The sequence below is a fragment of the Heloderma suspectum genome, chromosome 11 (assembly GCF_057233095.1).
Source record: "Heloderma suspectum isolate Gila_16-S chromosome 11, 16-S_ref, whole genome shotgun sequence".
NCBI classification, from domain to species: domain Eukaryota; kingdom Metazoa; phylum Chordata; class Lepidosauria; order Squamata; family Helodermatidae; genus Heloderma; species Heloderma suspectum.
The window spans coordinates 22,950,574-22,978,529 of NC_139468.1; the positions used below are offsets into that span (position 1 = coordinate 22,950,574).

At 44.3% G+C, this 27,956-nt stretch overlaps 1 protein-coding gene and 1 long non-coding RNA gene across 3 annotated transcripts; one reads left to right on the forward strand and one right to left on the reverse strand.

Annotated features, from left to right (window-relative positions):
* Nucleotides 1-794: 794 nt before the first annotated feature.
* On the reverse strand, nucleotides 795-13,632 carry LOC146337140 (uncharacterized). Its single transcript, XR_014785366.1, has 4 exons — nucleotides 13,545-13,632; nucleotides 10,192-10,239; nucleotides 8,535-8,650; nucleotides 795-2,300 (listed from the first exon to the last, which is right to left on the reverse strand). It is a non-coding gene; the product is annotated as an uncharacterized LOC146337140 (long non-coding RNA).
* A 97-nt stretch (nucleotides 13,633-13,729) lies between these two features.
* Nucleotides 13,730-27,266, forward strand: BLOC1S6 (biogenesis of lysosomal organelles complex 1 subunit 6). Of its 2 annotated transcripts, none has more exons than XM_084817189.1 (5): nucleotides 13,730-14,007; nucleotides 18,510-18,642; nucleotides 19,488-19,575; nucleotides 20,589-20,675; nucleotides 25,817-27,266. In XM_084817189.1, the coding sequence occupies exons 1-5, from the start codon at nucleotides 13,938-13,940 to the stop codon at nucleotides 25,934-25,936; spliced, it is 498 nt and encodes a 165-aa protein (XP_084673315.1). In that variant the 5' UTR covers nucleotides 13,730-13,937; the 3' UTR covers nucleotides 25,937-27,266. The 2 variants fall into 2 exon arrangements, with proteins under 2 accessions (XP_084673315.1, XP_084673316.1); XM_084817190.1 differs by having other exon boundaries at nucleotides 13,940-14,587; nucleotides 25,817-27,253.
* Nucleotides 27,267-27,956: the final 690 nt, after the last annotated feature.

Genomic DNA, 27,956 nt, shown 5'->3' on the forward strand with positions numbered 1-27,956 from the left:
GGCTATACATGTTGGACAGCCGTAAGTGCACGCTTGTGCACCTCTGAAAGACCGACAAAAGATAATTAAAAAAAATTATGACTCCATTTGCGCAAATTTCTGAGTCCTAATTTTTTCTTTTTTAAGGGGGTTGGCAAACAAGTGACAGCCTTTCCAGAGTGCTGTTTGGGCATCACTGGAGGCGCAGTCACTGGTGAGGGAGCCTTGAGGCGGCGCAGGCATGCACAATTGGGAAGAGCAGCAAGGGGTTTTGCTGCTCTTGCCAAATGGCTCTGTGCCCAATTGCTGGGTAGAACAAACCCTAGAACAAGCCATGGATTATCAGGGTGGCTTGTTGCCGAAAAATAAGCCACGCTGCAGGAAGTGGTCTTGGTTCGGATGACATGACAACCCACTGTGGCTAGTTACCCACCATGGGTTGTCATATCATGCAAACTCAGTCATGGTATGTTAATCCCGATCAAAGTTCTTCAGAGGTAACAGTTTAGGGAAGAAATTGCAAAAATAATGACAATGTGCCCCTTTGCTCTGTGATACTTTAAAGTGGTTTGAACAATATGAGTGATCAAGCATATTTTTTAATTATTTAGCAGTAGTGAGAATTCTGGTTGCACAACATTAGACAAAAAAGCTTCAGTCTGGGATTAATAAAAGTTAACTATCAGTTCATTATGTATACTATTCAATGTGCTTTGCCAGTTCATCACCATTTAGGAGTGGGTCATACCAACTTTTGATTGGATCATTTATTGAGTTTGCTTTTGACTGGATCCTGTTTTCTTTTGTGCTCTGCATAGTAATGCAACACACCTATCTCTTGCATAGCTGGTCTTCTGGGCCACCCTGCTTATCCAGCCTTCTATTATTTGTACCAATGTGTGAATATATACCTGCCAAATAAGGATGACACTTCACCTCTCTGCTGAAGCGGTCTATATGGTTCTCGCCAAGCTTATGCCACAATAAATTTGTGCAGCTGTTCACATGCCGTAAGACTTCTGTTGCAACAGATGTGGCTACCCCTCTGGAATTTATCAAGGTGAACCTGGCAAAGCTCAGCACACTATGAGTATAGCCTTTGCAGCGGGTGCCACTGTATCTCTTGTTTATTTTACTTTTAACTTTTAAGTAGAGCTAAAACATTTTTTCTAGCCATAGTTTAAAAAAAATTAAAATAGTGGAGTACCACTTAAATGAGGGAGTGTCACAACGCTATACCCCTACATATATTTTTTTTTAAAAAACTGCATTTTTGCAAGGTGGTTAGTAGCGGTAACTGAAAATGTATTTTTTAAAGATTTTTTTTAAATTATCATTATAGCGTTATAGCACTATACTCCTGCAATGCTACTTTGAATAAGAGCATTATAGCATGGTTGCTCTATAATACTATAATGCTAACTTTAAAAAAGATAATTAACAAAACTCTTTCTGGTCACCATTAACCACCTTGTGGTAGATGCATATTTTACTCTGTCCCACTGAAATCAATGGGACTACTCTATAGATAGGGCCTTAAGTTATTGTTTTAAAAGATGTGCCAGTTGGTGGCACTCTTCCTCATCTGTTCAGGTTGCTAGGTCACCAGCAAGTAACCTTCTAAATTGTACTCCATAGAGTTTTTCACCAATGATCTAACAAAACTGTTTGTAGTTTCTCATGAGAAGCAAGGTCGCTACCCCTCGAGATTTTGCCATACTTCGTAACACCAGAAAAGTCACATTGTGTGTATACTATAGCTACAGCTTTATCTTGTAACTAGAAAAACTAGGATAGAGGTGTTTTTGCAATGGTCCTTTAGCTATAAGTAGAAGTGCACATTTTACAACTCTTTTAAGAGGATTGGAAAAGCAGTACTCTGGAAGAAAAAAAGGTGCTGACACAGCAGTACAGAAACCTAAGCCTGAGGGTTATAGCTGATTGGCAGACATTGTCAGATACCTTTCAAATTGCTTACAGGGTGTGCATTAGCTATATTATTTCACAGTGGCATGGTTTATGTCCCAGTGGCTACTGCCAACACATCACTGCAGGGTTTCTTTTGAGTGCTAGGAAGTGCTTGTTGGTGTAATGTAAGATAATGTGGTTGGGAGATGGAGCAGAGATCCCTCGAGCTTGTTACTTCCTGACCTAAAATGTCTCATCGTAAAAAAACGGCAATACTAACAAAACCTGTTCGCAAAATCTCCTGAGGTCTTTTGACCAATGGCTTGCATCTTCAGGCTGCTGTTGGCATTTCTATCATCTTGCCACTGAGATTCCTGGATCCTGGTGCAAGGTTTTACATGACAGCAAACAAGCTGTGGGAAGAAAAGCATGGGGAGGGTAAAGGAAAGTTGTCTTTAGCCATTCTGGCAGCTTAGGCAAAAATAAAAATTACAGCTTTCTTATATTCCTTGTTTCACTAGCATCGAGGTGCTGCTTTTTATGGACAGAGGTTCTGTGCTTTCAAGAGCTGCATGAAAGGCAGTAAATCAACATATGACATTTGTTTCTCTCTTGCCCCACCACAGAAGCAGCATGCCAAGAATTACCACAAGTTCTCTTATCTTAGTGCTGACCACACTTAGACCTACTTAGCTTCAGCAGATTTCTTGTATCATGTGCCTTCTTCACACCATGTTAAACCAAAAGGAAACACAGCTCCTGTACCCTTTATAGTTGTACAGAAGGGGGAGTTTAGCAGCTTGTCAAGTGGGGGCTGGGGGAGAAATTGCACCTGTGAAATCCCTCTTTTTATACTGCTATTCACAATATACAATACCTCTCCTTATGTGTTTCCATTAGTTTCCATAGGCACTGGCTAGATTTATGTAGATGTAAGTAGAGTGCCTGTGTGTCCTACTTTACATAGGGCAGTACTCTGTTTAAAGGCATCCTCTATTTGAAGGCTTATCTGGTCCAAGGATGATAAGAAGGGAGAGCAGGGCCCTTGAAGTTGCCCTTCAATAATACCTGTATGGCAGACTGGGCAGGCACCCAGGTCACCTGGGGCCAGTCTACATGGCAGGTTTTCTCTGATGCTGCTGTGGCTTAAAGGTTGTTAGGGACACATGAGGTTGTGGCCAATCCGCAGCCAACCCGCTGCATCCCTCTTGAAAAGCCGCATTTTCTAAAGGCCTTTTACTCCGTACTTTTTACTTAAATTGGCTCCCAGGCGGTTCCCCTGCAGTATGCCCTGTCTCTCTGCATTAAATTCTGGGCATGCGTCTGTGATGTGGCTGTGACCTGGCAGTGAGGTCGTCAAGGGGTGAGGCCTCTTCTCCCCTCCCCGCCATTCCTTCTTTTCCCCCCATTTGCAGTAGGGCAGCTTCCACACTAAGTAACCTCCTTTTCCCATCCATTATATCAGTAGCCTTGTTCCATTCACAATAGCGGAGCAGCCAGTTTATATGTCGTGCACAATAATGAACACACAGAGCAGAATGAGAAAGGACAGTCAGCTGCTATTTCGCAGTTGTGGGATACACGTGCAAGTTCACAGTCACGCGATACCCCTACAACTAAGAAATACACAGAGTGCGGAGGAAAAAGGGTGGTCATTGTCTTTTCCACAATGGTGAGATGTATGACATTTCTATTTAAAATCTAGTAATTATTTCTAAATTTGAATATATATGCAAATGTTATGTTATATCTCGTTGATCCTCTGTTTTGGGTTATGCATTTTCTTTTTCGCCCATGTGTAAGTGGCCACCCTAGATGTAGGGAAAGAGTTAACTGGCACATTGAAAAATTGAGTATTTTCAGCTATATAAAAGTGCCTTCCTCAATAATGTGCTGATGTGTGTGTGCACGTATCTATGTATGATGGGAGTCGTTCCATACAAAAACTAAAAAAGAGAAATGTATCACTAGCTATACTGGAGCACTGACAGCTGCCTTGAACCAGCCTGGATTATTTGCCCATCCAGACCAGTATTGTGTAATTGGCAGCTGGTCTCCATTAGAAACTTTTTGTACCACCTGGAAAGAAGTCCTACTGAACTCATAAAATCATAGAATAGTACGGTTGGAAGGGGCCTACAAGGCCATCGAGTCCAATCCCCTGGTCAATGCAGGAATCCAGGTCAGAGCATCCCTGACAGATGGCTGTCCAGCCTCGTCTTGAATGCCTCCAGTGTGGGAGAGCCCACTACTTCCCTAGGGAATTGTTTCCATTGTCGTATTGCTCTAACAGTCAGGACGTTTTTCCTGATGTTCAGCTGGAATCTGGCTTCCTGTAACTTGAGCCCATTATTCCATGTCCTGCACTCTGGGATGATCGAGAAGAGGTCCTGGCCTTCCTCTCTGGGACAACCTTTCAAGTACTAGAAGAACGCTATCCTATCTCCCCTCAATCTTCTCTTCTCAAGGCTAAACATGCCCAGTTCTTTCAGTCTCTCCTCATAGGGCTTTGTTTCCAGTCCCCTGATCATCTTTGTTGTCCTCCTCTGAACCTTCTTCAGCTTGTCTGCATCCTTCTTCAAGTGCAGTGCCAGAACTGGACACAGTACTCCAGATGAGGCCTAACCAGTGCCGAGTAGAGGGAAACTAATACTTCCCAGGATTTGGAAGCTATGCTTCTATTAATGCAGCCCAAAAGAGCATTTGCCTTTTTTGGAGCCACATCACCTTGTTTGCTCATATTCAGCTTGTGATCGACAACAATTCCGAGATCCTTCTCACTTGCAGTGTTGTTGAGCCAAGTATCCCCCATCTTGTAACTGTGCATTTGGTTTCTTTTTCCTAGGTGCAGAACTTGGCATTTATCCCTATTAAATTTCATTCTGTTGTTTTCTGCCCAGCGTTCCAGTCTATCAAGATCACTTTGAATTTTGTTTCTGTCTTCCAAAGTATTAGCTATCGTGCCCAATTTTGTGTCATCTGCAAATTTGATCAGCATTCCCTGCACCTCCTCCTCCAAGTCATTAATAAAAATGTTGAAGAGCACTGGGCCCAGGACTGAGCCTTATGGTAACCCACTTGTTACCTCTCCCCAGTTTGAGACGATCCCGTTGATAAGCACTCTTGGAGTCCAATTCTGTAGCCAACTGTGGATCCACGGGATCGTTGTTTCATCTAGCCCACTTTGAGCTAGTTTGCTCATCAGGATATCATGGGGCACTTTGTCGAAAGCTTTGCTGAAGTCAAGGTATATTATGTCCACAGCATTCCCACAGTCCACAAGGCAGGTTACTTGATCAAAAAATGAGATCAGATTCATCTGGCAGGATTTGTTCTTGACAAATCCATGTTGGCTTCGAGTAATCACTGCATTGTTTTCAAGGTGCTTACAGATGGATTGCTTTATCATCTGCTCCAGAATTTTCCCAGGGATTGCTGTCAGACTGACTGGTCTGTAGTTCCCAGGTTCCTCCTTTTTACCCTTTTTGAAGATAGGGACATTAGCCCTCCTCCAGTCATCTGGCACTTCACCCATCCTCCATGACTGCTCAAAGAGAATAGACAGCGGTTCTGAGAGTTCTTCTGCCAGTTCCTTTATTACTCTAGGATGCAGTTCATCTGGCCCTGGAGATTTGAACTCATTCAAAGTAATGAGGTGTTCCTTGACCATATGCCTATCAATCTCAAGCTGGAACCATGCCCCTTCAGCCTGTACTTTGCCTTTGCCAGGGGGGTCATAGACCCTCTTTCAGAAGAAGACTGAGGGAAAGTAGGAATTGAGCACCTCTGCCTTTTCTTTGTCATCTGTTATCATTTTGCCATCCTTATTTAATAGCTGAAACACCATCTTTCCTCTGCCTTTTACTATGCACGTAGCTGAAGAAAGCCTTTTTTGTTGCTTTTAGCATCCCTCGCTAACCTCAGCTCGTTCTCAGCTTTAGCCTTCCTGACACCATCCCTGCAATTCTGTGCTACCTGCCTGTACTCTTCCTTTGTTACTTGGCCTTCTTTCCACTTCCTATATGTGTCCTTTTTTCTTTTCAGGTGATCTCTAAGCTTTTTGTGAAGCCACATTGCCTTCTTCTGTTGTCTTCCACCTTTTCTTCTTGTTGGAATTGTTTGTAATTGTGCCTTGAGAATGTCCTTTTTAAAAGCTCCCACCCATCTTGGACCCCCTTTCTCGTTAGAGTCACTTGCCATGGGATCTTACTGATCATTGTTCTGAGTTTATTAAAATCAGCTTTCCTAAAATCCAGGGTACGCGTTTGACTACACGCGGCTTTTGCTTCCCTTAGAACCAAGAACTCAAGTATAACATGGTTGCTTTCCCCCAGAGTTCCTGTAACTGCTACTTTATCCACTAAGTCATCTCTGTTGGTTAGGATCAAGTCAAGGATAGCCGATCCTCTAGTTCCTTCCTCTACTTTCTGTAGGAGGAAGTTATCCACCACACAAGTCAGGAATTTCCTGGAGGGGCCATGTTTTGCAGAATTTGTCTCCAAGCAAATACTGGGGAAATTGAAGTCCCCCATTACTACTACATCATGCTTCCTTGAAACATTGGCTATTTGCTTTTCAAAAGTTTCATCCTCTTCTTCTCCTTGATTGGGTGGCCGGTAGTAGACTCCGACCACCAGGTTCCTTTTATTCTTTGCTCCATTTATTTTGATGCAGATGCTCTCGATGGGGCTACCAAGCTCATCCTCCTGTATTTCTGTGCAGAGATATGTATTTTTCACATACAGTGCAACCCCACCTCCCTTTCTGTTCCTCCTGTTCTTTTTGAACAAGTTATATCCTTCAATTGCTGTATTCCAGTCATCCCACCAAGTCTCAGTTATACCTATCATTGGAACTTATATTTACATAACAGGACTGGGCTATCAATTTCATGAATGTCTTTTGTACCACACTGTAGGGCTATGAGCCAGCAGCAGAAGAAAAAAACATTTTGGAAATGTTTTAATTAAAGTTTCACATTCTTGGTTTATTTCATTTTGGTTTCTATTTGTGGTGGATGAAAACTCCCGATTTCCTCGTCCAACAGAACAATGGTTTCTTAAATCTGTGAATGCAGTCTTTAGCCTTTTGAGAGGTTGTATGCTTCGCTTATAAACCTTTTGGAATTCTGCATTCCATGGAGGCCATAAAACATTTTGACAACTAATTCCTTTTACATGAGACATACAGGGCTGCGGTGTACAAATTTTGTTATGCAGATTAACATAACAAATCTGCATAACTGATTCCAAATCCATTCAAATGTCAGGACAGGGGTTTGTTTTAGCTTGGTTTCAGGATATGGATGCTTGTGAGTTATTTTTCAGCAGGTGAAGCTTTTCAAGTCATAGAAATAAACACCATCACCTAATGTCTGTACATCAACTGGCTCTCTAGGTACAGCTTCCTGGAGCAATATAGGGTTGCAACTATTCAACCAGCATTGTAGCGCATTTTTAAAAAAATAACTGGGCATGTAAATATTACGCTGTCTTAGAAACTGCCATCTGCAGCTTTTTAAAGCACAACCCTAAGAGCAGCTTGATATGTAAAAATCAGCAGCTGAAGCTTTTCAAAGTATAGAGATACTAAGCTAGATGGACCAATGGTATGATATAAGGAGGCTTCCTGTGTGTCAAAGAGGCAATTTACACAGCTTCAGCTTTTTTCATCACTGTATGACACAGGTGTTGAACCACTCTCAGCCTGAATTCCATTTCAGAGAAGGAGTGGGGGACATTTCAGTGGTGGGTGGGACGGAAGGCAAAAGAGACATGGCAGAAATACCAGTATGTTTAAGCTTAACGTTCCTGCTCCAAGTAACTAAGCCTTAGGAGAGGCATTTCGGTTTTTTAGAGGGGGAAAAAACTAGATAAAACCTGGGAAACCACAAAACGGTCAGAGGGAAAGGGGGTGGGGCCATCTGGGGAATGCAGGAGGGTCAGATTTGACCCTGGGTCTGAGGCTTGCACCCCTGCTGTATGACAAGCAGTGGTGTAGTGGGGCCAGGGCGGGCAGAGTCAACGTACCAGGTCCTTTTGATTAGCAGGGATGATTACATCATCTGTCACCCACCTCAGACTTCCCTATTCCCTGTGAGTTTAGCTGCAATCCTTACAGTAGGGGGGAGAGAAATTGATTTCCCCAGCAACTATATATTGTTGTGAGTTATGCTTGTTGCAATGCAAAATATTTTTTGGACTCTCCTGGAGGCGTGGCTGTGGGGACCGTCATGATGAGCCCCTGCACTTCAAAATTTGCCACTACACCACTTATGACATGCAGCATCCATTGCTGTACATTATGTGAGCCAGGAGTTGGTATTTGGAAGATTTTTTTTGGACTCAGGGACTGGGCTTAGAAACCCTTTGGCTCCTATACCAGTGTTGTATAATAGCCTTGATCCAGCAAGGCAACCCCATACAGGCATGCAGGACTTATCCTGTTAGGGAAAAGCCCTGTTTTGACAGTAGAAGACCCCATCCACCCAGATATGCAGGCAGTCCCACCACTAGGGTCTGCAGAAATATTTCAGTCCTACATGTCATCTCCTTGTACATCGCTGAGAAACTCCCCCAGTAGAGTCTATTTCCCACATAGTGTTCCTCCCCACCCTACCCTACCTTGTTAAACAATCCCATACATACCTGCATACATTTGCACTTTTTCCAGTAGCATCAATGCAACTCTGGGCAAGAGACTGTTTTTTAAAAGGTTGATTTAGGAGTCCAGTCTCTTAAGATGAACCAAGATGTCCCCCTTCCTGTAAGAAGGCAACTTTTTTACACTGCGTTGTGGTACGTTTTTATCTCCCTACAAGGGCCAGCCAAAAAGCAGAGCGTGCCTCAATACTTTGCGTCTTTTGCTGTTTTGGCACCACTACAGTTATGAACGGCCAGAGACAACTACCATGCTTTAGTTCCTGAGCCAAAGATAGATCCTGTACCATATTGTTTACTTTTAACAACTACATGGCTAAAAAGTTGGACAAGTTCAGCTTGTCTTATCACCACCCTAGAAGTGAAGTCCACAGCACCCTTCAGATGTTGACAATGTGATGCAGGATACAGGGTGACCTGGCTGACCTGTCAGTCATTTTCCTCCTCTGCTGAGCAGCCCTGGCGAAGCAACTTATCAAGCCACCCAGACTCAACTGGGTGGGCAGGGGAGGACCCCAGGAGAAGAACTTGGATTGCTACCATCAATGTGCCACCTGTATTGGGCACCCAGTTTAGCACTGGGAAAGAAAGCGCTCTACAATTCTATTATGGGCTAGACCCGACACAATGCTCTTTTAAAACCCCTGGTGTGGTTTTTTGTTTTTGTTTGCTTTGCTGCTGTTGCTAAGGTAATCCACCCACCCTGCCTAGCAACCAGACTCTTCTGTGCCATAGAGGTTAAGGCTGGGCCATAGAGATAGGAAAATGTAGAGTAACAAACAGCCTGAACTTCCGTTAAAAGACTACGGCACTATCTCTACGGGCTCTGTGCCAGGCAAGAGCCTTCCCGCCTGTAAATTTCCGCCATTCTGTGGAGCCCTTCCTTGGCTTTATTTCTTTGGTCAGGTGAGCGTGCGCAGCCAATCAAACCACCGTGAGAGTGAGTGCGCAATCGTCCCCTCCAGCTTCACGGTCAGTATAGATGTATCACGGTAGATACGCACAGCCGCTTTAGTTCTGAGCTCCTTTTGCCACTTTTTAAACTTTGGAAACTTCCGTGTGATAATAGCTTCCAGACATTTGCAGCGTAATCCTCGTCTATTCCGAAGTAATCCCCGTTGTATTGAATGGCGTTTGCTCCCAAGTAAATGTGTACAGGATTGCACTGTTCAAAGTGCAACACCGCCTGCGAACGCTGGATTTGGGCTGGGAAGGGTTCTGAAGGGGGGGGGAATGTAAGTAGATGGCTTTTGGCTTCAATCAGGAAACTATTTTCTATAGAGGATTTAAAGCTAGAAATCCAAATCAAGCCCATCTCCCTCTCTCTTGACCTGCTCCTTGATTTTGAGAGGTTCTTCTGTCTTAGTCTAATCTCTGTATTTTATTGGCCTTGTTTTAGCCTTTTTTTGGTGATTTTTGTATTTTATTTTTTAGGGCGCAATCCTGCGCATGTTTAGACAGAAAAAAAGGTCTACAACTCCCAGCATTCCCCAGCCAATCATGCTGGCTGGGCCATGCTGGGAGTTGTAGGGCTTCTTTCTTTCTAAACATGCATAGGATTGCACCCTTATTTATTTATTTATTTATTTTTTACAATAAGGGTTACAATAAGAGTGCAGGGGCAATTCAAAAATACATTATTTACCTGGGAGTAAGGCTGTCATAAGCCATTCTCAGCATCAGTCCTCCCAACCTGCAATATGGGTATAACTGACATTAACAATGCGTGTGTGTACAAATCTGAGTTAGAAAAAAAAAGAAAACAATTCCTGTCTTTTTCCCCTACTTAATCACATACAGCTATTTACATGACGGCTCTATGCTACCTCCAGTATCAGAGGCAGTATTTATTTATTTATTTATTTCTATACCGCCCTATAGCAGAAGCTGTCTGGGCGGTTCACAAAAATTAAAACCAAAAATGCCTATGTACATAAAAAGAGCCCTTCTGGGTCAGCCCAAGGGACCACCTAGAAATAAATATTTTATTTCTATACCGCCCTATAGCAGAAGCTGTCTGGGCGGTTCACAAAAATTAAAACCAAAAATGCCTATGTACATAAAAAGAGCCCTTCTGGGTCAGCCCAAGGGACCATCTAGTCCAGCATCCTGTTCACACAGTGGCCAACCGGCTGTCAAAGGGAAACGCACAGGACATGAGTGAAAGAGCACCCTCCCGCCCATGTTCCCCAGCAACTGGTGTACATAGCCGTACTTGGTCTGATCCAGAAGGACTCTTCTTATGTTCTTATCCATTGCTTTCTATGGGCAGCTCTCACATTCGCCCCGAGGGACGAAAGGGGAGGGGGGAAGGAAGGAAGGAAGGAAGCCTCTTCTTATGTTCTTATCCATTGCTTTCTATGGGCAGCTCTCACATTCGCCCCGAGGGACGAAAGGGGAGGGGGGAAGGAAGGAAGGAAGGAAGCCTCTTCTTATGTTCTTATCCATTGCTTTCTATGGGCAGCTCTCACATTCGCCCCGAGGGACGAAAGGGGAGGGGGGAAGGAAGGAAGCCTCTTCTTATGTTCTTATCCATTGCTTTCTATGGGCAGCTCTCACATTCGCCCCGAGGGACGAAAGGGGAGGGGGGAAGGAAGGAAGGAAGGAAGGAAGCCTCTTCTTATGTTCTTATCCATTGCTTTCTATGGGCAGCTCTCACGTTCGCCCCGAGGGACGAAAGGGGAGGGGGGGAGGGAGGAAGGAAGGAAGGAAGGAAGCCTCTTCTTATGTTCTTATCCATTGCTTTCTATGGGCAGCTCTCACATTCGCCCCGAGGGACGAAAGGGGAGGGGGGGAGGAAGGAAGGAAGGAAGCCTCTTCTTATGTTCTTATCCATTGCTTTCTATGGGCAGCTCTCACGTTCGCCCCGAGGGACGAAAGGGGAGGGGGGAAGGAAGGAAGGAAGGAAGGAAGCCTCTTCTTATGTTCTTATCCATTGCTTTCTATGGGCAGCTCTCACGTTCGCCCCGAGGGACGAAAGGGGAGGGGGGGGGAAGGAAGGAAGGAAGGAAGCCTCTTCTTATGTTCTTATCCATTGCTTTCTATGGGCAGCTCTCACGTTCGCCCCGAGGGACGAAAGGGGAGGGGGGAAGGAAGGAAGGAAGCCTCTTCTTATGTTCTTATCCATTGCTTTCTATGGGCAGCTCTCACATTCGCCCCGAGGGACGAAAGGGGAGGGGGGGAGGAAGGAAGGAAGGAAGGAAGGAAGCCTCTTCTTATGTTCTTATCCATTGCTTTCTATGGGCAGCTCTCACATTCGCCCCGAGGGACGAAAGGGGAGGGGGGAAGGAAGGAAGGAAGGAAGCCTCTTCTTATGTTCTTATCCATTGCTTTCTATGGGCAGCTCTCACATTCGCCCCGAGGGACGAAAGGGGAGGGGGGAAGGAAGGAAGGAAGGAAGGAAGCCTCTTCTTATGTTCTTATCCATTGCTTTCTATGGGCAGCTCTCACGTTCGCCCCGAGGGACGAAAGGGGAGGGGGGGAGGGAGGAAGGAAGGAAGGAAGGAAGCCTCTTCTTATGTTCTTATCCATTGCTTTCTATGGGCAGCTCTCACATTCGCCCCGAGGGACGAAAGGGGAGGGGGGGAGGAAGGAAGGAAGGAAGCCTCTTCTTATGTTCTTATCCATTGCTTTCTATGGGCAGCTCTCACGTTCGCCCCGAGGGACGAAAGGGGAGGGGGGAAGGAAGGAAGGAAGGAAGGAAGCCTCTTCTTATGTTCTTATCCATTGCTTTCTATGGGCAGCTCTCACGTTCGCCCCGAGGGACGAAAGGGGAGGGGGGGAAGGAAGGAAGGAAGGAAGCCTCTTCTTATGTTCTTATCCATTGCTTTCTATGGGCAGCTCTCACGTTCGCCCCGAGGGACGAAAGGGGAGGGGGGAAGGAAGGAAGGAAGCCTCTTCTTATGTTCTTATCCATTGCTTTCTATGGGCAGCTCTCACATTCGCCCCGAGGGACGAAAGGGGAGGGGGGGAGGAAGGAAGGAAGGAAGGAAGGAAGCCTCTTCTTATGTTCTTATCCATTGCTTTCTATGGGCAGCTCTCACATTCGCCCCGAGGGACGAAAGGGGAGGGGGGGAGGAAGGAAGGAAGGAAGCCTCTTCTTATGTTCTTATCCATTGCTTTCTATGGGCAGCTCTCACGTTCGCCCCGAGGGACGAAAGGGGAGGGGGGAAGGAAGGAAGGAAGGAAGGAAGCCTCTTCTTATGTTCTTATCCATTGCTTTCTATGGGCAGCTCTCACGTTCGCCCCGAGGGACGAAAGGGGAGGGGGGAAGGAAGGAAGGAAGGAAGCCTCTTCTTATGTTCTTATCCATTGCTTTCTATGGGCAGCTCTCACATTCGCCCCGAGGGACGAAAGGGGAGGGGGGAAGGAAGGAAGGAAGGAAGCCTCTTCTTATGTTCTTATCCATTGCTTTCTATGGGCAGCTCTCACATTCGCCCCGAGGGACGAAAGGGGAGGGGGGAAGGAAGGAAGGAAGCCTCTTCTTATGTTCTTATCCATTGCTTTCTATGGGCAGCTCTCACATTCGCCCCGAGGGACGAAAGGGGAGGGGGGGAGGGGGGAAGGAAGGAAGGAAGGAAGGAAGCCTCTTCTTATGTTCTTATCCATTGCTTTCTATGGGCAGCTCTCACATTCGCCCCGAGGGACGAAAGGGGAGGGGGGGAGGAAGGAAGGAAGGAAGCCTCTTCTTATGTTCTTATCCATTGCTTTCTATGGGCAGCTCTCACGTTCGCCCCGAGGGACGAAAGGGGAGGGGGGAAGGAAGGAAGGAAGGAAGGAAGCCTCTTCTTATGTTCTTATCCATTGCTTTCTATGGGCAGCTCTCACGTTCGCCCCGAGGGACGAAAGGGGAGGGGGGAAGGAAGGAAGGAAGGAAGCCTCTTCTTATGTTCTAATCCATTGCTTTCTATGGGCAGCTCTCACATTCGCCCCGAGGGACGAAAGGGGAGGGGGGGGGAGGAAGGAAGGAAGGAAGGAAGCCTCTTCTTATGTTCTTACCCATTGCTTTCTATGGGCAGCTCTCACGTTCATCCCAGGGAAGGGAAGGGAAGGGAAGGGGGGCGGGCCTGAAAGAACCCGTGGGTTCCATCGGCGAACTTTAAAACCGTTACTACTCTATCCCCTATCTCTATGGTTGTCATCGACAGCCGTGTTCCGGCCTTCACCGGAAGGCCTACTCTCCCCCCAAGTCGGGGCCTTTTTTCTTTCCCCCGCCGCTTCAGGGGCTCCCGGCGACGACGAGGAAAGCAGGATATCTGAGCTGCCTCGCGGCCGCGGCCCTCCTCGCCCACTCGGGGGAGAGCTTCGGCTGAGCGCGTCGCGTCTCCCCACCTTCGGGCCGGACAGAGGGGCGGTGGGCCTGCGCGTGCTCTGTTTTCTCGCGAGGCAGCGATGAGCCTGGAGGAGCCGCTCGACGGGAAGGCGGGGCTGCGGGCCCGAGCCGTGAGCGATCCCGGCGTAGGTAGGTTGAGTCTGACAGCGGGCCGGGCCGGGCCGAGCCGAGCCGAGCCGAGCCGAGCCGGCCGCCGCTCTCCGTCTTTCCTCCGGAAAAAATGGTGGAAATTGCGGCGGTGGAATGGTGACCAAGGGTCCGCCTAGTCCAGCATTCTGTTCGCACCGTGGCCAACCAGCTGCCCGTGGGGAACCCGCAAGCAGGACTTGAGGGCAACAGCACCCCCCCGCCCATGTTCCCCAGCGACTGGTGTGCATAGGCGTACTGCCTCTGATTACTGGAGGCAGGATATAGCCATGAGGGCTAGTAGCCATCCATAGCCTTCTCCACGACTCTGTCTAGGCCCCGACGTTGCGACAGGGAATTCCATAAACCGGTTCTGCACCGTGTGAAAGAGAACTTCCTTTTGTCTGCCCCGAGGGTAGGTGATGGAAAGCAGACCATCTTACCGCTTGCTCTCCGTGCCCTAAACGTGGTGAAGAAATCAGCACAGGCCCTGTGGGCTTGTTGACAGAACCCATCTCTTGCCAGAATGCTCAGCTCATGATGCTGCTCCCACAAAAACCCAGAAAAGCGGTGGAGAATGTGGGTAAGAACATAAGAAAAGCCATGCTGGATCAGACCCAGGGTCCATCCCATCCAGCATTCTGTGTTCACACAGTGGCCAACCAACTTACTGTGGGGAACCAACAAGCAGGACATGAGCGCAAGAGCCTTTCCTGTCCATTTTCCCCAGCAAGCAGCATACAGAGACATAATGCTTCTGACTGTTGTTGTTCAGTCGTTAAGTCGTATCCGACTCTTCGTGACCCCATGGACCAGTCTTGTGGCCACTGTTGAGTGTTCCAAATTTGTTGGCCTATTAATGCTTCTGATACTGGAGATATTATATAGCCATCATGACAGTAGGCGTTGATACCCTTCTCCTCCATGAATTTGCCCAATCCCCTTTTAAAGCCATCCAAGTTGGTGGCCATCACTACATCTTGTGGAAGCAAATTCCAGTTTAATTATGTGCTTTGTGGAGAAGTGTTTCCTTTCTTCTGACCTGAATCTCCCACCACTCGGCTTCATGGGATGACCCCACTGGATTCTAGTATTTTCAAAAAGGGAGAAAAATGTCTCCCTCCCTATCAACTTTCTCCATACCATCCATAATTTTGTACATCCCTATTATGTCTCCCTTTACTTGCCTTTTTGTCTAAGTTAAACAGGCCCAGACATTGTGACATTCTCTTAGGGGAATTCTTTTATGGGAATTGCTGCAGCCCTTTGATCATTTTGGTTGCCCTTTTCTCTAAGGATTGAGGGTGAGCACCCTCCCCGCTCTGGACAAATATGGATAGGTCAGACTGTAAGGCAAGGAAAGAACGAGAAGGAGAAATGTTTCACGATCATTACCCTTTAACTAATTTTTAACTCAAATGCATCCCTTGTCCACAAAAGTTTATGCCAGAATAAAGTCATTAGTCTTTAAGGTGCCACAAGACTCTTTGTTGTTTTTGCTGCAACATACTAACATGGCTACCCCTCCGGATGTTAACTCATATTGTAATGACCATTGCACAAGTTAAAATTAGTTGCATCTGATCCTTTTTGGCTATAGCTTTGCACAGTCCTATTAAGGAACTTCCTGAATGCAGTGTGGTCCTCTACAGTTAACGTCTGCTGGTTCTAATCTTTCAATTTCATTTTATGTAACTACTTGAATGTATGAGGTTGCCTTATACCCAATCAGATTGGTGGTCCATCTAGCTCAGTATTTTCACAGTGACTGGCAGTAGCTCTCCAAGGATTCAGCCAGGGGTCTTTCCGAACCATATTTGCTGAAGCCAGGGACTGAATCCAGGATACTTTGCATGCAGAGCAAGTGCTCTGCTTAGTTCCTTCCAGCAATCAAGCAGTAGGGCTTCTGCCTTGGACTCATAGGTACATAGGACGCTGCTTTAGTCAGACCATTGGTCCATTTAGCCTGGTGGTGGCTCTCCGCGTTTTCTGGCAGGATTGCTTCCTACCCTACCTAGAAATGCTGTGGATTGAACCTGGGACTTTCTGCATGCAAGACAGGTGCTCTGTCACAGAGATACGGTCGCTCCGTCTGCCCACTGTGGTAGTGCCCGGAGTCACTGTTCCCGCATATTTGAAGATTCAGTACTTACAGGCCTGGTAGTTTCTCAAAGATGAGTTTGCATAAGCTGTTCATTGTCCCTCAGATGTTATTCCATGATCTAATCATAATCTCTTAGAGTGCTTCCAGACAGACAGCTCCTAGCACTTCCAGTTAAGACATTCTGTTGCTATTCTTTCCTGTCCACAGAAGCTGTGGTGGGGAAAAATAGAGTTACAGATGGGAGACTGTGTGTCATCTGGACACACACACCCCAATAAAATTTCATGGATGAGGCGAGGCAATTTCACAGTAAAAGCCTTGTCTGGAAGCACCCATAGACACTGGCCAAATTACACTGTAGTTAAGTGTGTATTAATGTTTCATTTCAAATGTCCAGCTAATTGCTGAATAGCATTGTTCTTCAACTAAAAATGGCAAAAGTGCATGTGACTAGTGATCATTGGGGCGGGGTGTTCAGAGAATTCTGTGTGTATCTAGGAAACCCATTAGTTAATGGGTTGGGAGGCGGGATAAGACATAGCTCGATGCAAGTAGAGCTGCCATCCCCCACCCCCACCCCTCCCCGGCCAGTGGTACTGAGAAGCAGAAGAACAATGCAGTCCTAAGTATGACTACTCAGATGTAAGGCCTACTTTATTGAATGGGATTGAACTTCCAAGAAAGTATCCACAGTAGCCTGAAGCCGCAACACCTTATGCATGCTTACTCATACTTGGGAGTAAGTTCCACTGAATGCAGTGGGACTTACTTCTGAATAACTGTGCACAGGATTGGGCTTCATGTAGGTACAGATTTCCCCCTCCCTTTCAATCACTTTGTCACCATGCTCAGGAAAAGCTGCAGCAGCTCAACTTCTGCTGATCAGCTTGCTGTTAAAAGTGTGGGATATTTCTAAACTAGGTACATCATTTTGCTTATAAAATTCTCAGAACTAGTAAAGTTTCTGTGATTTAACAAGATGGCTTTGATTCTCTAATCGAATGTGATATCTTCAAATATTGGTCCCATCAAATGACATTTAGATGACATTTGGTTTGTATGTTCTGTTTAGATAATGATGCATTGTGATTGTTATGGTAATGGATAACTTTGATGTAAAATGCCCAGATCTCAAAAGACAAGCATGTGTATTCCCAAAGTCATACAATAGTAAGTTTGGAAGGGGCTTATAAGATCATCGAGTCCAACCACTTCACTACCTTCTCCACTATGTACCTGGAAATAGCAAACAGATAATGTGCTTTATTGTTGTTACGTCTAATAAATCCTTAAACATTTTTAAGAAGTATGGGATGGGGGCCAGAACAAAGATGCCAATCTTAGACATTAAATATGTTGTGACTAGGGATGTTTTCAGTCGTCTTCTGGCCCTGTTTCTGTTCTGTACATCTATATAAGTTAAGCAAGTGAAATTCCCATTACTTGCTGTCAATTTTGAGAAAAGCTTCACTGCCTTAACTTCTGTATGCCGTGTGTTTTAACACACAGGAGGACGACCAATAAAAAACTGGCAAGCCTAAGTGTTAGAAAGGGCTCCAGATTCCTTTGATATTTGTACAGAAAGTGGGAGTTGTAGCAGAACAGCTTTTCTATCTCCATTGCAGTACTGTGGCATAACAGGCTGCACATGCCAAAATTCTCTCTCCTACACTAATATTAAAAGTAAAAGAACCCTGTCTTCTATTGCACCTGTTCACTCTTGGCAATGAAAAGGAGGTTCTGGTGCATTCCTTTGATGGGAAGTGTCTATAGTGGGTATTCATTCACACACTGTCCCATTTTGTGGTACAAATTGATTGTAGTTTAAATCAGGAAGATGAATTTAGAACTGCATTTTATACTATCAGAGTTGTTTAGTAGTGAAACAAAATGACCAAGAGAGGTTATGGAAGAAGTTCTTAGTGGGGTTTTCAGTAAAGGATTATCCACATTCATGATGTATACTTGTGTAGTATGGAAGTCTTGCTTTTTTTTCCTTTCTTTTTTTTTTAGGCAGGAGTTGACTAGGACTTCGTGGTAGGTTGGTGAAATAGGGACTTGTTTTATTACAATGGTAAAGAGCCCCAAGGCTCAAAAAGCTACATGAGGTTTCCTATTTGAATACACATGGAGAGTAATTACTAATTGCAAATTCATATCTTTTAGACTGTGGGCAGAGACTGTCTTATTATTAATCTTTTCAAGCTGCTCTGAAGAGATGGATAAGTATCTTCAGAATTCTTCTCCATTTACGAACATGCACACCAATAGTATCAGACTTTTTATAGGGTATCTGAAAATTAAGTTATTTACATTGTGTAACTTAATGTTCCATATAGTTGTTTAGATGTCAATCACTAAAAATGTTTAATGTTTTTTATAAACCTGCTGTCTGTTGCAGATTCTCCTGATGAAGGATTAATAGAAGACTTCACTGTTGTAGATAAGAAAACTGTGGAGCAACTTACTGAAGGACTAATTTCTCATTATTTACCTGATCTACAACGGTCAAAACTAGCCTTAAAAGAACTAACGTACGTAAAACAAAAAACCTACATGAGTATCTTTTTGTCTTTGATACAAATCCTAAATGGATTGCTTGTAAGTAGAACGAGTCTCCCTTTTTATTTCTGTTCAAAGGTCACCAGAAGAACTACTTGCACACTTAATCTCTTTAGTGTAGATCTAGATATGCAGCATTGTACTGCTCTTTACTCTTCTCCAAATGAGGGTCATCCCTGCCCATGGAACTGGGTGGAGTAACACACCTGAGTGAGCTGCAGTGTCTTCAGTAGCAGACAGCATTCAGTTTTACTAAAAGAGAATGACCTGGTTTGTACATAATGACCAACTAAGGGTGCAATCCTATGCATGTTTAGACAGAAAAAAAGTCTTGCAACTCCCAGTATTCCCCACCTAGTCATGCTGGTTAGGGAATGCTGGGAACTGTAGGATTTTTTTTCTGTTTAAACGTGCGTAGGATTGCACCATTAATTTATGAGCCCATGGTTGGTCAGGGCCACCCAGGAACAAATGAGCATGCTGCTTCCTCCCACTCACCGCTTCTGCTTTGCATCTGGTTTAGAAAACAACACGCTGCTCCTGAGTTGTTTGGCATGATGTATGAACCCAGAACTCTGGGTAACGGAGGGGCAAACAACCCAGAGTTTTAACTCAACAACAGTTGGAAGCGGCAAGTGGGCAGGAGGCAACACACTTGTGTGCTCCTGTGCAGCCCCGACAACCCATAGATTAAACAGTGTTACGTGCGAACCGGGTCAGTGTTTCACCCAAGGTCTGTGAAATGGCCATGTTCACATGTAACACTATATGTAATTTGATTTCAAAGCGCATGTAAACAATCATGCTGTTCTTTCAGACAGAACCAAGAAGTACTGTTAGAAACTCTACAGCAAGAAATCTCAAAGTTTAAAGAATGCAATTCTGTTCTTGATATCAATGTGCTGGTAAGTGTGCTCTGTCAGATGTTTGTTTTAGTTTAATTAAAAGGTGACATGTTTCACTTCCATTTTTATGCAAAACACTACAACTAGCATCTTCTCTTTGGAGAAAATCTGTGCTAAGTGGGGAAACCCTACACACAGGATAGCCAACTTGACGTAGTTACAGGGAAAACCTAGCTTCTCATTCAGAAGTTTCATACTTCACATGTCGTATTTCAGGTTGTCTCCCTGAAAGCTGCAATCCTATGCACACTTAACCTGGGAGTAATCCCCAATGAACACAGGGGGTCTTATTTTTGAGGGTTTTTTTCCTTCCTTCATTCAATTTATCAGCTGCCCAAGTTCTCTGGGTGATGTACAAAGTGAAAATAAATTAAAAAACACAATTATAATAAGACAAACCTTAAGAAGCAGCAAATAAGAAAACTATAAAACCAAATTGCTTTGAAATAAAGGTCAAGAGATTTAAACATGCATACCTAGATGGGACTGCAAGGGAGGCTTGTTTGCCCCCTTAGCAGCTTGATCCTATGCAGAGTTAGGCATGCCTAAGCCCCTGAAACCAACTCTACATAAGATCCATGGGTGAAATGTTTGGACCTTGACAGGACAAGCCCAAAGGGATTACTGAAGTTTGCATCTGGGCTCCAGTAATCTACCTGAAATAGTGATTATATGTATTGAAAATTGCAAGGCCTTCAGTAGCAGCTCTTGGGATTCTACAGCCATTCAAAATTTGTGGAAGGGTCACAGCTCCCATTTTTAGTGGGCCCTACCATCACAGGAGACATCGTACAGCCTGATAATATGCATGCTTACTTGGAAGTAACTCTCACTTGAGGCAGTGGTACTTACTACCCAGTATGCATGCATAGGATTAAAGCTTTACGCTCATTTCAGTTTCTTCAGGCAGTTGTTTGGGTTTTTTGTTATTTTGAAGTTACTTGTGTCTGTTTTAGATGGGTAAATATATTTAGGTTTAATTGCACTGAATTCCATTTTTTTTCTTTTTTAAGTTTTCAGAAGCAAAGTATTATCACAGTAAGTTGGTAAACATTAGGAAAGAGATGATGATGCTCCATGAGAAAACATCAAAGTTGAAAGTGAGTTTTGTTTCATTTTGGCTAGCAAAGTTTGAAAAGTGTGTGCTGCTTATTTCTTCTGACTTTGGGAGATGTTTGCAAATTGAAACTGATTTTTCACATACTTCTTGCTACATTGCCATTATGTATTTTCCAGTGTTTGAACTTGTGGTTATTCTGAACTTCACTTTAACCTCTTCATATTATGAAAAGCTTGTCATCGCTGATTCTGTTGTACGCGTGATGGCTGCCAGAGAGTAGGATTCTCCTTAATATTACAGTATTGCAGTCTTATTAATATGCTTGGGCTGCTCCTCTGCACTCAGTGGGACTTATTTCTTAGTAAACATCAGGCTACACATCTTCACTTTTTGAATTCTAAGGGTGCAATCCTATGGATGTTGAGACAGAAAAAAGTCCTCCAACTCCCAGCATTCTCCAGCCAGCCTTGCTGTAACGCTGTGCTTGCTTACCTGCAAGTAGGCTCTACTGAACAAAGCAGGACTTACTTGCAATTCAGCATGCTTAGGGCACAATCTTATGGCTGCTAGACAGTGGCTAGATGGCCATAGGATTGGTCAGTTTCAGGGGTCAATTCCCAGAGAACCGTCTCCCCACCCCCTCCCCTGCCACTTCATAGGCAGTGCAGATCATCCCCATGCTCGTAAGAGCAGTGCGGAGTGGGGCAAAAGGGGTTGTTCCCAGGGGCGGGGAGTGCGGAAGTGCCAGTAAGACACTTCCTATGTGTCGTCTGGCCTCCCCACCCCATGCTCTGACATCCCATGACTAGACAGTCAAAATTGGCTGTCTAGCCACGAATGCAGGGTAGCAGGAGCACGGAGGAGACAATCCTCTCAGCATTACTCCTGCCATGCATTGGATAGGCAGCCGTCTCCGAGTTTGGAGGCAGCCGCCTATCCCCATAGGATTGTCCCCTTGGACTTGGGCTGTATCAAAGTTATCTATAGATGGTGCCTATTTCACTTTTCTGCTGTAAACGTTAAGATTAAAATAAAAGTGTGAAACTAAATATTGAATTTTCTTACGACTTAACATAGGAACTAATGGAAGTGTAGTTTAAGCTGCGGGATGTATTGTGTGAGTGTGTGTGTGTGTGTGTGTGTGTATGTGAGAGAGAGAGAGAGAGAGAGAGAGAGAGAAGAACCTGCCCTGCTATTAAGATCTGCAGGAGAGGCCCATTTTGGGGGCACAGTTGGGCTTGTGTTGATCCCAAACTGTGGAATGCAATCCTCAGGAGCTCTTTGGCTTTTAGAAATACTATGGGGACACATAATTTTAGTCTAGCATTTAAATTGTTGTGGTGAAGGGGCTTGCGTAACTCAGTGAAGCCATAAGCTATGCCGTGCAGGGCCACCCAAGACGGACAGGTCATGACAGAGAGTTCTGACAAAATGTGGTCCACTGGAGAAGGAAATGGCAACCCATTCCAGTATTCTTGCCAAGAAAACCCCATGGAACGTATCACAAGGCTAAAAGATATGACGCCAGAAGATGAGCCCCTCAGGTCGGAAGGTGTCCAATATACTACTGGGGAAGAGCAGAGGGTATTTCCAAGTAGCTCCAGAAAGAGTGAAGCGGCTGGGCCAAAGCTGAAAGGACACTCAGCTGTGGATGTGTCTGGTGGTGAAAAGAAAATCCAATGCTGTAAAGAACAATATTGTTTAGGAACCTGGAATGTAAGGTCAGTGAAACAAGGTAAGCTGGAGGTGGTCAAACACGAGATGGCAAGATTGAACATCAACATCTTGGGAATCAGCGAACTAAAATGGACAAGCATGGGCGAGTTTAATTCAGGTGACCATTATATCTGCTACTGTGGGCAAGAATCCCGTAGAAGAAATGGAGTAGCACTCAAAGTCAACAAAAGGGTGGGAATAGCAGTACTGGGGTACAATCTCAAAAACGATAGAATGATCTCAGTACGAATCCAAGGCAAACCATTCAACATTACAGTAATTCAAGTCTGTGCCCCAACCACTGAGGCCAAAGAAGCTGAGGTTGATCGGTTCTATGAAGACCTACAACACCTTCTAGAACTAACACCAAAAAAAGATGTCCTCTTTATCATAGGGGATTGGAATGCTAAAGTAGGAAGTCAAGAAATCACCGGGATAACAGGCAGGCATGGCCTTGGTGTACAAAATGAAGCAGGACAAAGGTTCATAGAGTTTTGTCAAGAGACCACGCTGATCATAGCAAACACGCTTTTCCAACAGCACAAGAGATGACTCTACACATGGACATCACCAGATGGTCAATATCGAAATCAGATTGGTTATGTCCTTTGCAGCCAAAGATGGAGAAGCTCTATACAGTCAGTAAAAACAAGACCTGGAGCTGACTGTGGCTCAGATCATGAGCTTCTTCTTGCAAAATTTTGGCTTAAATTGAAGAACGTAGGGAAAACCACTAAACCATTCAGGTATGACCTAAATCATATCCCTTATGAATATATAGTGGAGGTGAGGAATAGATTTCAGGGATTAGACCTGATAGAGTGCCTGAGGAACTATGGATGGAGGTCCGTCACATTGTTCAGGAGGCAGCACCTCAATCCATCCCAAAGAAAAAGAAATGCAAGAAAGCCAAGTGGCTGTCTGATGAGGCTTTACAAGTAGCTCACGAAAGAAGGGAAGCGAAAAGCAAGGGAGAAAGGGGAAGATATATCCAACTGAATGCAGAGTTCCAGAGAATAGCAAGGAGAGACAAGAAGGCCTTCTTAAATGAACAATGCAAAGAAATCAAGGAAAACAAATGAATGGGAAAGACTAGAGATCAGAGATCTCAAGGGAACGTTTTGTGCAAAGATGGGCATGATAAAGGACGAAGAAGGCAGGGACCTAACAGAAACAGATGAGATTAAGAAGAGGTGGAAAGAATACACAGAAGAACTATACAGGAAAGGTCTTAAAGTCCCTGATAGCCATGATAGTGCAGTCACTGAACTTGAGCCGGACATCCTAGAGAGCAAAGTCAAGTGGGCCTTAGGAAGCATTACTAACAACAAAGCTAGCAGAGATGACAGTATTCCAGCTGAGCTATTTAAAATCCTAAAAGATGATGCTGTTAAAGTGCTGCACTCAATACGCCAACAAATTTGGAACACGCAACAGTGGCCACAAGGCTGGAAAAGGTCAGTTTACATTCCAATTCCAAAGAAGGGCAACGCCAAAGAGTGTTCAAACTACCGTACAATTGCACTTATTTCACATGCCAGCAAGGTGATGCTCAAAATCCTACAAGCTAGGCTTCAGCAGTATGTGAACCGAGAACTACCGGAAGTACAAGCTGGGTTCCGAAGAGGCAGAGGAACTAGAGACCAAATCGCCAACATTCGCTGGATCATGGAGAAAGCAAGAGAATTCCAGAAAAATGTCTATTTCTGCTTCATTGACTACGCTAAAGCCTTTGATTGTGAGGATCACAACAAACTGTGGCAAATTCTTAAAAGAGATGGGAGTACCAGACCACCTTACCTGTCTCCTGAGAAACCTGTACGAGGGACAAGAAGCAACAGTAAGAACCAGACATGGAACTACCGATTGGTTCAAAATTGGGAAAGGAGTACAACAAGGCTGCATATTTTTGCCCTGCTTATTTAATTTATATGCAGAATACATCATGAGAAACGCCAGGTTGGATAAATCACAGGTAGGAATTAAGATTGCCGGGAGAATTATCAACAACCTCCGATATGCAGACGATACCACCCTAATGGCAGAAAGCGAAGAGGATCTAAAGAGCCTCTTGTTGAGGGTGAAAGAGGAGAGTGCAAAAGCTGGTTTGAAACTCAGCATTAAAACAACTAAGATCATGGCATCTGGCCCCATCACTTCCTGGCATATAGAAGGGGAAGAAATGGAAGCAGTGACAGATTGTATTTTCTTGGGCTCCAAGATCACCGCAGACGGTGACTGTAGCCATGAAATTAAAAGAGGCTTGCTCCTTGGGAGGAAAGCTATGGCAAACCTAGACAGCATAGTAAGAAGCAGAGACATCACCTTGCCGACAAAGGTCTGCATAATCAAAGCTATGGTTTTCCCAGTAGTAACGTATGGCTGTGAGAGCTGGACTATAAGGAAGGCTGAGCGCCGAAGAATTGATGCTTTCAAACTGTGGTGCTGGAGAAGACTCTTACGAGTCCCCTGGACTGCAAGGAGGTCAAATCAGTCCATCCTAAAGGAAATCAACTCTGAGTGCTCATTGGAAGGACAGATACTGAAGCTGAAGCTCAAATATTTTGGCCACCTAATGCGAAGAGAAAACTCTCTGGAAACGACCCTGATGCTGGGAAAGACTGAAGGCAAAAGGAGAAGGGGACGGCAGAGGATGAGATGGCGAGATAGCATCACCGATGCAATGAATATGAACTTGAGCACACTCCGGGAGAGAGTGGAGGACAGGAAGGCCTTGGCGTGCTATGGTTCATGGAGTCACAAAGAGTCGGACACGACTTAACGACTGAACAACAATTGTTCTACTGTTTTTCTTTTTTTTATTGTTTTAAATTGTAGTGCACCACCTTGATGGCTTTTTATCAAATAAGGCAGTATAAATGATGATAATGGTAATTATAATACATGCAAAATGTATGTTCCGAATCATTTAGGCGTTAGTGTCTATAGCATAGAATTTTCCCTTGACTAAAGCAACACCGCTCTCTCTAATAGCAAACTCAGGTGGTAAGTGCTGACAGAAAGTGAGCCAAACAGCACCACTGAGAAACCAAGTGGAGATATCCACATTCTTGGGGGTACTCCAAGGTTTGCAGAAGTATGGAACAGTCTTTAAAAACAGAACTAAAGGGGCCATCACCCGATAACCCAATGGGGACAGCTTTCTCCGTGGCCATGGAATATTGGAAAAGAAAAACGGGAAGTAGGGGGCAGAGAGTGGCATACCATACTTGGAGGGAATGGCTGTTTCAGACACTGAATTGGGAAGACTCCTGTTAGGAAGGAGGATACGCTGCGACATTTATAGAAGATCCCACTAGTAATGTTATATTAATGGAGGGGTGGGGGAATCTCTCTGAAGAATCCTGGGACAATAATAGCCAAATATCATGGCTACTGTACAGTCAAATGTAATTCTTTGTCTTCAGAAAAGTAACATAATTTTCTGACTTTTCATTATTTCAGAAAAGAGCTCTCAAACTCCAGCAAAAGAGGCAGAAAGAGGAACTAGAACGAGAACAGCAACGGGAGAAAGAGCTTGAAAGAGAAAAACAGTTAACTGCCAAACCAGCTAAAAGAACATGAAAGCTGAACATGTATTGGCTTGTTATGTGAATTATAACATTCTCTGGACTTGCTGGGGAGACAGTGTTCTTGCTTGCCAAGAAGTCTATTAGAACAGTAATAATATATCCAGGTTGCTATTAACTAATCAGGAAAGCGGTTAAGAACAGGGAGCTTACCATTTCAGCAGCTCAAGGTAGCTTTTTGGCTCAAGCAATGCAGCATAATATTGCTGTGTCAGATTCCCCACCCCCCACCCCCAAATGGGGTAAGACATCATTTTAATGTCTGATTTTACAGTATCTTACGTGGTCTAGGCTGGCATGCACCAGTCCGAGTTTGAATGTGTTTTCTTAATAGGTATGTTGCACCTTGCTAGTTGTATTCTAGAATTTAAGAATAAGTCTGCTTCGCACTTCCTGGTTGTTATTGATTCTTCCTAGCCCTGTTGCCGTATATTGAAGAAGCTTTGCAGTTCTAGGGCAGCCACTGACTATGTATTCAAAGCCCTTATGGTAACTGTCTGTGTTTAATTTTAATGTGATCTGAAGACAATCTGGTACAGTATACAGACAAAGCCTCACTTCAGCATGATCTTACGTTGTTAGAGTTGGTGGGATAAACAAGACAAAATCTGTGTAAAATCCGTTGAAATGAATGGGAGTGCTCTTGGACAACACGGAGTTCAGTGAAGGCAGTTGTATGCTTTACATGACAAACCTGTTGGGTCCATGTACATGGATCTGGGAGCCCCTGAAAGGTTTCTTTGTGCCTGATGGTTAGTTCTAGTTTTCATGGAAATATTCCATAACAAGGGGTAGAAGAACTGTGTGCCAGCATATGCATCAGTGATCTTATAAGCACGAATGGCAAAATGATGAAAGGTAATAAGTCAGCATCATGTTCTCAAGTCTTTACTGCTTTACTTTAGTTAAAATGTTTTTTTGGTTCCATGTTGCTATTACTTGGTCACGCAAATTGGGAAAAAGGCCAAAACTAATCTCTAATTTAAAGTCCAGTCTATTTAGTTACAGCAGTCTTAGGGTCCATAAGGAATTGTCTGTAATAAACACATATAAAAATGTTCTGCAAGAAAAGTAATGCCATTGTGTACTTCTCAGCCAGCAAAAAGAACTGATAGATGTGGTGGTTTCCATTTATTTCTAAAAGAAATGTATAGAAATTCTAAAGTCCAGGAATGTTTCTGGAACTGTATAAATCTACTGTTAAAACACCTCATTTATTATCAGATCTAAATGTAATTAGACTGTGTATAGCTTCATTAAAATATGATGGAAAAAATAAAGAGAAACAATTCAATGAATTGTGGCACACCAAATGTTGACCTCCTACTGTCTTGTCTTTATATTTTGTTACTGAATGTAGTGCTCCCCCGTCACCACCTTTGGGGTGAAGGGCATGTTCCATCCTCCTCAGTCTCAGCTAAACTTCTATAGTGGTGACATCAGACATGTGAAATATTGTTGGGATTTCAAACATCATGGCAGGAGTTGTACGGGAATTTGTGATCATGTGTGATAAATTGTAATCCCCTTTACCCTTAGATGTAGGGATTACTTGCCTGCAGAAATACCTAATGGGCAGATAATGGCTTTCTATTATAGCTGCAGTTCGTTTGTTTATATTTTGCCCTTTGTAAAACCAGTAAGCGATAAAACAACATAAAAATATTGCAATTTGCCAGATTTTGCATTAGAAATTAGAAGCTGACCCTTCCCAAGTCTTTACTACATCTTTAAGAATACGTGTATTGAGAGTTAGTGTTTAAGCTTTTAAACACCATATCTTGTCTAATAACCATATTAATGTAGCGTGTGTGTGGTATATGTATAGGACTGCTTTATTCATAGGACTGTGCTTTATTTAGAGCATAGTGGAATAAATTTTTAGTTTTCATGGGCTCCAAGATCACCACAGATGGTGACTGTAGCCATGAAATTAAAAGATGCTTGCTCCTTGGGAGGAAAGCTATGGCAAACCTAGACAGCATAGTAAGAAGCAGAGACATCACCCTGCCGAC